This window comes from Carcharhinus amblyrhynchos, chromosome 5 (assembly GCF_965287045.1).
Source record: "Carcharhinus amblyrhynchos chromosome 5, sCarAmb.v2.hapA, whole genome shotgun sequence".
In the NCBI taxonomy this organism is placed as follows: Eukaryota; Metazoa; Chordata; class Chondrichthyes; order Carcharhiniformes; family Carcharhinidae; genus Carcharhinus; species Carcharhinus amblyrhynchos.
This window is the reverse complement of record NC_137328.1, coordinates 99,352,562-99,364,858: the sequence shown is the minus strand read 5'-3', so window position 1 is coordinate 99,364,858 and position 12,297 is coordinate 99,352,562. Positions and strand designations below refer to the sequence as shown.

General features: G+C 41.1%; 1 protein-coding gene across 3 annotated transcripts in view; it reads right to left on the bottom strand.

Moving 5' to 3' along the window:
• Positions 1 to 3,637: 3,637 nt before the first annotated feature.
• sv2ca (synaptic vesicle glycoprotein 2Ca) overlaps positions 3,638 to 12,297 on the bottom strand; it is a 171,884-nt gene continuing 163,224 nt past the window's right edge. For all 3 annotated transcript variants that reach the window (XM_080189311.1, XM_080189312.1, XM_080189310.1), the window contains exon 14: positions 3,638 to 11,766. In XM_080189311.1, the coding sequence (XP_080045437.1) occupies positions 11,583 to 11,766 (184 nt within the window). In that variant the 3' untranslated portion in view covers positions 3,638 to 11,582. The remainder of the gene's footprint in view (positions 11,767 to 12,297) is intronic.

Below are 12,297 nucleotides of genomic sequence, written 5' to 3'. Positions count from 1 at the left end.
GTGTATAAACATTGAATGGGGTTTATGAAAGAGAGTATTTCTTTTAGAAAAATGAAGTCTGCCAATGGCACTTAAGAACTTCATTTTATTTTATCTCAGCATGACTCTGGAGGTCTGCCCATGGTGGATACTGGGTGAGTTGTTCTGTTAGGTGTAAGGACAAAGGGTGATGGTCATGGGTTGGCAAGATTGGAACTAAATTGGCTGGGTAGAGGGACATAGGTTGGCATGGAACATGCTGGCCTTCACAGCGAGGGGGATAGAATATAAAAGTAGGGAGGTCTTGCTGCAGCTGTACAGGGCACTGGTGAGGCCGCAGCTAGAGAACTGTGTGCAGTTTTGGTTGCTGCACTTGTGCAAGGATATATTGGCCTTGGAGGGAGTGCAGAGGAGGTTCACTAGGCTGATACTGGAGATGAGGGGGTTGGCCTATGAAGAGAGACTAAATAGACTGGGTCTGTACTTGTTGGAGTTTAGAAGGATGAGGGGGGATCTTATAGAGATGTATAAGATAATGAAGGAGATGGATAGGGTAGAGGTAGAGAGACTCTTCCCGCTCAGAAAGGACAGCAGGACTAGAGGACACAGCCTCAAGATAAGTGAGGGGCAGTTTAGATAAGAGTTGAGGAGGAACTTCTTCAAAGGGTGGTGAATCTCCGGAATTCTCTGCCCGTTGAAGTGGTGGAGGCTATCTCGCTGAATATATTTAAGTCACGGGTAGATAGGTTTTTGACAGTCAGGGGAATTAAGGGTTATGTGGAGAAAGCGGGAAAGTGGAACTGAGCCACTTCAGATCAGCCATGATCTTATTGAATGGCGGGGCAGGCTTGAAGGGCTAGATGGCCTACTCCTGCTCCTATTTCTTATGTTCTTATGTTTTTATTTCCTTTCCTAAAGGACATTAGTGAACCAGATAGGTTTTTCTGATAATTGACAATGGTTTCATGGTCATCAGTAAATTCTTAGGTTGGTATGGAGGCTTTGAGGGATTACGGGAGTGCGTTGAGGGATATAGGTTGGTGTTGAGAACATTCAATGCCATGGAAGATGGGTAGTGGTCCTGAGGTGACATGGGGAGTGTGTAGGGAAGTGAGTGTGAGGGCTGGAGAGCTATTCTTTGTTTCAACGCTTTAAAAAAACTTTACCAAAGCCCCAGTGCACAGTGGAGGCCTTCCCCCAGCCTGACTCTGCATTTCAGGGTCACCCCACTTGACTCCCAGAAGATCCTGCCACCCTGGAACGAAAATCCCAGCTTCCAGGGCATTTGCTCCTGGGTTGGGTTTGCAGACCTGGGAAATGTCTCGACTCCTGGCCCAGGAACAAACATTCTGGCCTTGGTGTTAAAATTGCATCATCCATAGGCAAGGTATCCTCATTTATGTATGAATTAGGATGTTTGGGAACTATTTAAAGGGCAAAAAGCTGCAGCATGCTACAGTGCAGTGGGACCTGGGGGTCCTTATGCACGAGTTGCAAAAACCCAGCCTGCAGGTGCAGCAGGTGATCAGGAAGGCGAATGGGATGCTGGCCTTCATAGCGAGGGGGATTGAATATAAAAGCAGGGAGGTCTTGCTGCAACTGTACAGGGCACTGGTGAGGCCGCAGCTGGAGTACTGTGTGCAGTTTTGGTCACCGCACTTACGCAAGGATATTTTGGCCTTGGAGGGAGTGCAGAGGAGGTTCACTAGGCTGATAACGGAGATGAGCGGGTTGGACTATGAAGAGAGGCTGAATAGACTGGGTTTGTATTCGTTGGAGTTTAGAAGGATGAGGGGGATCTTATAGAGACATATAAGATAATGAAGGGGATGGATAGGATAGAGGTAGAGAGATTCTTCCCGCTTAGAAAGGATAGCAGGACTAGAGGGCACAGCCTCAAGATAAGGGGGGAGCAGTTTAAAACAGAGTTGAGGAGGAACTTCTTCACTCAAAGGGTGGTGAATCTCTGGAATTCTCTGTCCGTTGAAGTGGTGGAGGCTACCTTGCTAAATATATTTAAGACGCAGGTAGATAGGTTTTTGGTAGGCAAGGGGATTAAGGGTTATGGGGAGAAGGCGGGAAAGTGGAACTGAGCCACTTCAGATCAGCCATGATCTTATTGAATGGCGGGGCAGGCTCGAAGGGCTAGATGGCCTACTCCTGCTCCTATTTCTTATGTTCTTATTGGGAACTGCCGGATTTATTCTTTGTGAGATTTGTGCTTGGGAGGTGACATGTTGGCATCATTCGCCTGCAGTCACAATGGAGTTAAGCCAGCTAAAGTTCCTGTCCATCTACATTTAATTGCTTATCAAGAACCTTTAAGGTCTTCTTGTAATACACTATTTTAATCTCACAGAAACAGTGTGAGAGGCTGTGCAATTGCAACATGTCAAAATGGAAGAATTACTTTCATGACTGATTTAATCAAAGTTGATGGGTGGCCTGGGTTTCAAAGGCAAGACGAGACTTAAGGAAACTGTTTATCCTCAGCCTAAACCCGTTTGGAAACAGAAATCATAATTAAAATAAATTGCTGGAACTTTGTTTTTTTGGTTCTTGGATCATTTGTCATTTTAAACCTACTATAAATCCAGGGACAGGAGAAAACTAAGGCTTCTTCACAAGGGCTTTTTAAAATTGTGCTATGGATCTTAAAATACTACTTTCAGTGTATGATTCTGTCCAGTTCTTAAATGCCTGTATTCTCTCTAATGTATTTCAGTATTTTAGCCCATCACAATGGCCAATCCCATGCTGGGAACTCTATGTAAATGTCAATATCCGATTTATTGCAGAGGTTAGAAGTTAGCTCACAGGAAATACTGCACAATTACTAAATGAAAATGTGGTGTTTTTAAAGCATAAGTCATAGTGTTTTGGCTAAGATTCAGCCTAAAATAATATTGCTGTAACTGGAATATGTGTGTATCTGAAACATGTTAGAAAAATTGCTCTAACCAGCATAGTGGCGTAGTGGTTAGCACTGCTGTCTCACACAGCCAGGGTCCTTGGTTCAATTCTGGCCTTGGAAACTGTCTGTGTGGAGTTTGCATGTTCTCCTCATGTCTGTGTGGGTTTCCTCTGGGTGCTGCAATTCCCTACAACAGACCAAAGGTGTGCAGGGTGAAGTAAAAGTTTATTTATTAGTCACAAGTAGGCTTACATTAAGACTGCAATGAAGTTACTCTTCCCCTAGTCAGCCACACTCCGGTGCCTGTTTGAGTCAGAAACTGGAGGACCCAAAGGAAACCCATGCAGATACAGGGAGAACGTGCAGACTCCGCACAGAGCCAGTAATCGAACCCAGATCTCTGGCGCTGTGAGAAGCAGTGCCAGCCACCGTGCTGCCGTTAGGTTGATTGGCCATGCTAAATAGCCCCCTTAGTATCACGAAGATTAGCAGAGAAAATACATGGGATAGGGCCTGGGTGGGATTGCTGTCGGTACAGGTTCAATGGGCTGAATGGCCTCCTTCTGCACTACAGGGAGTCTGTGAACCACAACTGATGATTTTTGATGTTTATGATTTTACTCTGTATAACAGTCAATGCAACTTGAGATCGCTTGGAAAATGTGTCTTGTTTTAGCTTTTACTCACTCCTCAGTTTATGAACATCATTAGTAATAAAAACTCAGCCGTGGATTATTTCTACTGAGAACATTGCTGTTTTATTTATTTCAATACCACAGAGCAAAAACGCTCTTGCTTTCATGTGGTTCGCATTAAAACCTTTTTTTTATTCATTACATCAATGATATTTATTTGGCAATTGTTTTTTATACACAAACCCACGTTTTTTAAATTGATACTGTACATTTGACATGCCCTTTCACAAGTATAGACACAGCTTCAAGAGATTTATGCCAAACACATTATAGTTCCAGTGTACAGAAATCCCATTGGTTGCAACATACTAGCAAGATGCATCCCAGTTTGGACAACCTTAACAGAAAAGAAATCAGAACTTGTACACAGTCAGCTGACGTACAATAGCAAGCGCACAAAGGATGATTATGGGTGTTAATTCTTTTCCAAAACTTCCATGGAGAGATGTGCAGATTTAAATGTCAGGGACATCGCCAACATTAAGGAGAGTTATATATTGTACAAATTAAACTAGTTTGTTATATAATCAGAAGCCCCCTTCATCATCTATATATTATACATATATATCCTGTTTTATAAACTGGTCAAGGAAGTTAAGTATCAGTGCATGTTTTTCTTTAGTACACCTGTAGAAAGAATGCTGAAGGATTACACATGTAGGAACTTCACCCATCATAGACCACACTGTGAAACATTAGTCTCAGTCATGATTCAAAAGCTAAATCACTGCAGAGCAGGAGCATCATCAGAGGCAAAACTCAATTTGAACTCTAAGTGACTAGAGTCAGTAGAGTCAGGGCCCATGGTGGCGGTGGGGGTGGGGGGGGTGGGGGGGTGCATCGACACTGGTGTGGTTGTGAGGTTTCTAAGCCAGGCACCTAGATGCAAGAGGTATGTGTGGAATCACTTAACTTTCTGAATCCATCAAGTTCTCACCTAGCAGAAACTGCTGGGTTACCCGATGCTATTAAAAGTGCAGGAATCCCGTGACAGGATATAAAATAGGCCTATCAGTGAACCGTCTGTCACCATTATTCTTGAGTCCACTGGAATTTAATGGTGTGTTTGTTCACAGCATTTGCCCACATTACCCGTGTTTTCCAAAAATGTCAGAAAACCCATTTGCGGGAAGTCTGTTGAAAGCCAGCAACAACTGACCCCTTCTCACTGGACCCAACTTCTGATCAATCTCCCTCCCTTACCCTCCCCTCTGGTTAACATTACTCTGCCTTCTCCTCTCGAACAATGTCCTTCCAGCCTGTGACTCCCCCATTCTGCCCCAGCTGCCCATATTCAGGGATCCACAGGTGCTCTTCGGGCTGAGCCTTGGTCTATTACAGGCAGCATTCCCAGTGGTGCTGCTGGCAATGGAGTGTTACCAGCCTCTGATATTGCAGCAAGTCTTAGGAACAGGATTTCCACCTCACTGAGACCCGCCGTTGGCCAGTTAGGTGCTTGTGGCTATTAAGTGTGTCAGGCCTTTCCCATTGAAGTGCAACACGGCTCCCAGCGATTCACCAACTGATGAAAGAGTAGGGTGGGTGGAAACACTATCACAAGAACAAATTCCCAATGGGGAGGGGGGAGCCTTGTCACCTCCAGTTGCTCCGTTTTCCTCCCACAATCCAATGATGTGCAGATTAGGTGGATTGGCCATGCTAGATTGTCCCTTACTGCCCTAAAATGTGTAGGTTAAGGGAGTTAGCAGGGTAAGTATGGGGAGTCATGCAGATAGGACCTGGGTAAGACGCGCTGTTGGAGTGAATGGCCTCCTTCTGCACTGTAGGGATTCTGTGAAGAAACAATTCCTGGTGGGTAAGTGGGTGCAAGAGACCCAGTCACCAGAACTAATTCTGATCATGGTTGCAGATCAATACCAATGAAGAATTTGAATTTCAGAAAACTGAGTTTCGGAATACCCAAAATGTTTTCTTTGGGAATTATTGTACAATTAATTTAGCAATTTCAGGGAGAGAATCCTCATCTTTTATCAGGGAATGATGATACTTCAATATCAAGGTAATTAGCTCCATGATAATCCAGGCCTCATTCCAGGGTGACTCACTAACTTTGGTCGGAATTTACCGGCATACCCACCTGAGGCTCGTGCCCTAGGCCAACAGAGAATGCCATTCTGTGCCAGTAAAATCAGGGCCTTTATGTCCAGGGTCAAGCATCATGGTCCTCAGAGTGGACTCTCTTGAATGCTCTGGCATAGTGTGTCATGGAGTGAGAGGCCTGTCCTTACATTTTCCCATATGAATGAGCTTGTGGCTTCAACCATGGCACTGTGAGAAAGTACTGACGGGCAGTTACGGAAATAGGGCAAACTAATTAGGGATATTATTGCTATATTTAATGCAAATGTCGACCATGTATAATCTGGTAAGCAAGACAAGTGACTATTTTTCTATATTCTAGCAATAGTAAAATGTGTAAGAAAGCCCAAATATTTGGTTGTTAAAACGATAATAAATAACATTAATTAGAAAGTCTAGAAATGATATTTGTGTGTGTGCGTGTATGTATATGTAGGGGAGGGCAAATGGAGGGTGGTACAGATGAAAAACAGTTCTGAGTTTGTATTCAGACTTTTAAGTTACTTTTATAATGGAAGGGAAAGATTTAAATATGAAAACAATTATTTTACTTACTTATAATCTAAATACAGCATCAAGCAGGGATAAAAAGCAAAAATGCCATTTATAACCTGAATAATTGATGCATGTAGGGCAATTCAGTTATCAATGGTTTTCAAGCCATTTAATGAGAAGCGCTTCTGAAGTAATGTTAACTCTGTTTCTCAGTCCATTGATGCTGTCTGACTTGCTGAGCATTTGCAGCATTTTCTGTTTGTATTTCAGATTTCCATATCTGCAGTATTTCTGCTGCTTTACTAAGTCAAGGCTTGATCCAGAAGCTCTGACCAGTGAAACATGTTTAAAACCACCATAACCATTATGTTAAAAGTGCAGGAATGAAATGCTGCAAGAAATAAATGGGAAATGAAATAGAGAGATTTGAAAATACAGCTTGTTACCAAAGCATTGCAGAATTGTCACTTGTTCTCATATATATTTATGAAGCAAATATTCAGCAGATTGTACGGGTTTACAGTGTCTTCCTGAGAAGGGTCATTTTACAAGACACAGGCATACACATTCTATCTACATAAAGTGTATTGTTTGCATTGTTAATATTTTATGGTTTGGATGGGGCAGAGGGATATCTTTTCCATTGCCAATCATGAGTTTTAATTGGCTGTCATCACCTTTCCAATGAATGACTCTGTTTAGAAATGTGAAGTATGAATCCTAAAGTCTCCAAAAGCAAAGCTACCATAAATTTGGTACAACTCTATCGATTGCCAGTTGTTGTTACATTACGATTTCTAACAAAATATTGGTTATTTTCAAAATGACCTATGATCCAGTCTGCTTCTTTGTTTTTGCTAATATTCATAATAAATTCTACTTACTTTCTACTAAATGCTTCATAGACACAAAATATCTGTTCATGAATGTACAAACCTGGTCAGCAAACCTCTAAAAAGTTCTGTTCTCATGCTCCCAAAGAAAGTTTGCACCAACCTATGCTCTGAAATATGTAAAGTGACTGTGCTGAGATACTTGCATCAAGCATATAATCGGTTCTAGTGTAATTCTTTTGAACAAACTCAGCTTTTGTGGAGCCTACAGTCATTTATTTTCCCATTTAATTACATTTGTAGAAAATGTCCTAAGAATACTAAAGGGAGCACTGTATGGATCTACCTATATACAAAAGTTTTGGCATAAAGCCTGCATAGGCATTACCAAGAACTCCTATAGGATTTTTCACTTATCCTATAAGATGGTATTGGATTTAAATGACAAGAATCTAAAGAGGTTATATATAGTTTAACCTACTGGATATTTGGTAGCTGTTGACCCTTTATATCATTGTGAGTGTATGAATTCACAAATCACATATGTGTTACATTTCAGAATGTGTCATCTGAACAGACTGAATAATCTTATGAATTTGTATACTACTCTAATTTCAGCGCTATCGCATTGAGCTATATCTTTCTAAAGAGCGTTGTCTCCCTGGCGACTAATTTCTGGCGATGGCCCTGGCAGAGACAGATGCAAGTTCACAAAATGCAAAGAAATGACCGCAGTGAGTTCTCAGAGTAATATACTAGAGCTACAAACACATACATATAGCTAAAACACTAAGACATGAGGAAGGTACAGACAAAAATGTTCTCATTTTCACATAGAGGCAGGTAAATATTATACATTGCAGAATAAAGCCAATTATGTTCATCTTTAAGCATTTCTCAGAAGACAATTCCGTACCCTATAAAATCTTCACCTGGCAATGAAAGGACAAAAAAAACCCTGTGTTTAATTGGAGTATTTTGAATGAACACTCTTGCTGTTGTTCTGTGGAGCTCAGAGTTTTGTATGTAAATTCTAAAGGAGCTGCCAAGTTTAAACTGAAAGAAGTAGCAAGCATCTCCTTGGATGTTCTGTGACCTCCTGGGTCAGGTTTCGTTTTGCCACCATACAGGTTTAACAGATTTTGTCTCCTTTGAAGGAAGAGGATTGAACTTGATCTTTAACTTAAGTTTCTGGTGTACAGTTTGTAAGAATGCAGTCTTTTAATGAAGAAGTGGGATTATTACAGACCCCGTTATGGTAGAGAAATGATTATCCAGAAAATAAAGGTGGAGGAGAGATCATGACAGATGTTCAAAATTCATAATGGGAGTGTTAGAGGACTAATAGCTGAGCTTTAGCAGGTTAACTTTGATCTATTTAAACTTTTCATATGTTCTTATGGACTTGTGTTCAACTTAAAGATAACTGTGATAGCTGATAACTGTGGGGAATGGATACTAAGGTAGTTCAACTGACAGCGAGTTCACCAAAGATATCCTCCAAGTTGATCTGAGGTGGGCTTACTTCATGTTGAAGCAATTGGTGCCGTGTTTATATTATCCACTGGAGGTCAGACTTAAGCAAACGTTGTATTTCCTTTGATTTCTGTATGCAAGTATAAATAACAAAATAGGCAAAAGCCTAAAGATACAGTTCAGGACCAAACATGGTAGAGTAGACCACCAGAAAGGAAGGAAGTTCACTTGTCATTCAAAGAATCATGGCCAGGTAATTATCTATAAGAGTCCAAACTAAGGAAAGAGAATGCTTAAAATTCTTGTTCAGCTTGATGGGATATTTTGACGATCAGTTGTCATATTTTGTTGGTCTTTTCTAATCCTCTTAGGGATTTTTATTTCATCACATTCTACCAGTGAGAGCTGCAGCCACCAGATTTCTGCTGGCAATTTGTAATTGCAATTTTTCACCAATTATCTTGCATTTTTGATTTTAATACAAGGGGCAGGCTCGAAGGGCTAGTTGGCCTACTCCTGCTCCTATTTCTTATGTTCTTATGTTCTTAATGGGCTGAACCTTCAGCGCCAGTGGGGATGTAAAAAGGTGCTATCAGTTTGGCTACCTGTAATACACTCCACCTGAAAATTTTATTGCGTTAGCATCACAGGAAAGGAGAATTGGTGTAAGTGGCTAGTGATGGGCAGACGATCCGATAGTGAGGGCCGGATTTTCCAATCTCACCCGCAGCCGGGATTCCTCTGTCCCGCTGCAGTGAACGAAGGTTTGGCTGAACGCCAAATTCTCCATTCTCGCCGGCAGCGGCAGCAGGGCATGAGCAGCCACAGAACTCCAGCCAGAATGTTTGAAGACAAAAGTTCCAGTAAATGAGGTCTAAAATGCATTCATTTTCAATGTCAATATTTTTGTTTGATAACCTATTTTTGTACAGCCTTGAGACATTATTTTACTACACTAATGGTGTTAAGTAAATGCAAGTTGCTTGTCTTCATATTACATGGAAAATCAATTAACGTCAAGAAGGATTTGGTACTCCTCAGGCAATTAAAAAAGCTCTATTAAGACAATATCAATGTTATGCTCTAAAGGGGCTAGATTTTCCTTCGCTTGCTAATTATACTAGAAAGGTAACAGCGCTTTATTTTTGCATCGATTTTTTAAATAAAACTATTGGGCAGAGAAAAATATACGACAATGTGTTATAAAAGGAGGAAGTCCAAACCTGATCACCAGCTGTGTTTACTTTAATGTAAGGATTGGCTTTGGAAATGCAGAACAATAGCTGGGAATCTCCCCACAGCCACTCCGGCTCCTGCACTTTCCATCGCACGAATAAATTACAGCGCCCGAGCAGCAGCAGCTCCAAGGAAATTCCTAGCTATTGTTTGACAATTCATCACAAAACTATGCAAAGACAGTTAACTGCAAGGAGTTAAAACAAGACAGGAAACAGTTCCTATCGAAAGAATGATTCAGATCATCTTTAAATTGTATTCACATTAATATTCAGTTCTGGCATTTACAATTGCAGTGGAAACAATATTTTATTTCTAATGCAAGCTACAATAGGCACAATGCATATTTTACAGGCAAACATGAGGTCAAAGGCCATTCAGGTTTCAATGAACAAATGGATACTTTATAGGGTTTTGGTTGCTTAACCAGTGATCTTCTAAAAATCCTTGATTTTAGTAAATAAAAGATACTCTTTTCACATGGAATGGTATAAAAGTATGCAAAAATAACATAACTACTTGGATGAGTCTGTACATTCTTGTTTAAAATGACACTTCTAGTGCATTTAGAGTTTAAACTTTTTAATCCGTATAATAACATTACTGACTATTGTACAGCATCTCTCCTTTTGTAATGTCTCAAATCTCTGTACAATAAATTACTTCCTTGAAGTATCAGTTGTTCCGCAGCATTGTTACTGAATGTATTTGGAAATGGAAATAATGATAAAGGACAGAAGTGGATATGTGAGAGACTAGTTTTCTTTCCTGTGGGACACGGCTAAGTATTCTAATTCACTGTATAAAAAAAAATTCACTATAATCACTGTAAGGTGAACAAGGAACAAAGAGAACAAAGGAAAGTACAGCACAGGAACAGGCCCTTCAGCCCTCCAAACCTGTACTGATCATGATGCCATAACTAACCTAAAAACAACTTCTGCCCTTACTTGGACCGTATCCCTCTACTCCCTCCCAATTCATGTACCCATCCAGTTGCCCCTTAAATGTTGTTAATGTGCCTGTTTCCACCATCTTCTCTGGCAGCGCCTTCCAGGCACCCACCACCCTCTGCATGAAAAACTTTCCCCGCACATCTCCCTTAAACTTTCCCCCTCTTATCTTGAACTTGCGCCCCCCCCCGCCCCCTGTAATTGACACTTCCACCCTGGGAAAGAGCCTCTGAGGTAAGTCTGTATGCAGTTTTAAAATAATATTGAAAAACAGCAACAAAGAAGAAAGAACTACAGATGGAAATTGATCTCTGTATATCGCGGATATAATCTTCTCTGTTCCCACTTCAACAAAGCATTGTCCACTGAAGTTAACACGAGAAAACAGGACAAACTGATCTAGTCAATGTAAAAGAAAAGGAAAAATCTCACAAGATGGCTGATGCAAACACCTCGTAGGAATAATGACATGTCACTGTTTGCTCCGAACCTTGTTTCAGAATTTTACTGATTGGGTGCATTTGCTGATTTACTGTGACTGGAAATTTGACATTGGTTTAAATTTGTAGAAGGGAGGATAAACCTGAATAATGGTCACACACCAGATAAAAACCCGCTGCCAGAAGAGATTTACGATTCCTTCTTTATATCCTCAGCCATACAAACAATTGTGTGCATGTGGACTGCAGCCTGGTGGATCACGTGACTTTAAAATGAAATGGGAGCGAGTACAGTTCAGAAAGCACAAAGATAAAGGAGGGAATCTTCAGGGAAAAGCAAAGAACCAGCAGACATACTTGTGTGTGTGACAATAGTTGTTTCTCTTACACTACAGGCTTCTTTTATTCAAACCTTTCATTTGATCGCTGCCACTGGCCAACTAAAAATCCATCGGATGGCTTTACATCAGCACCTGGTTCCTTGTATCAGGAAGCCGCAGTCCCATGAGGCCTCCACAGACAAGGACAGTGGATGCTAGCAGGATTGGGATTGCTTTGGTTATTCCAACCAAAGAACCAAAGATGAGATTTCCCAGAACGGTCGCTGCTTTACACAGGGCGTTCAAGAATCCAAATCCCGTCGCTCTGTTCAAAATAAAGAATGTTTATTAATTTTGATGAAAGGCATTCACTTTTCCTGAGAAGTGAAAGAGACATATAATGCACACCATAAATATTGTGGTCATTTTACTAATTATCATATAGTATTATAGAATCCCTACAATGCAAAAGAGACCATTCAGCCCATCAATTCTGCCCCGACTCTCTGACAGAGTATCTTATGCAGGCCCTCTTCCCACCCTATCCTCATAAACTCACATATTTAGCTTGCCAATCCCTCTAACCTACACATCTTTGGACACTAAGGGTCAATTTAGCATGGCTAATCCATCTGACCTACACATCTTTGGACACTAAGGAGCAATTTAGCATGGCCAATTCACCTAACATGCACATTTTTGGACACTAAGGGTCAATTTAGCATGGCCAATCCATCTAGCCTACACATCTTTGGACACTAAGGGTCAATTTAGTATGGCTAATCCACCTGACCTACACATCTTTGGACACTAAGGGGCAATTTAGCAGCGCCAATTCACCTAACATGAACATTTT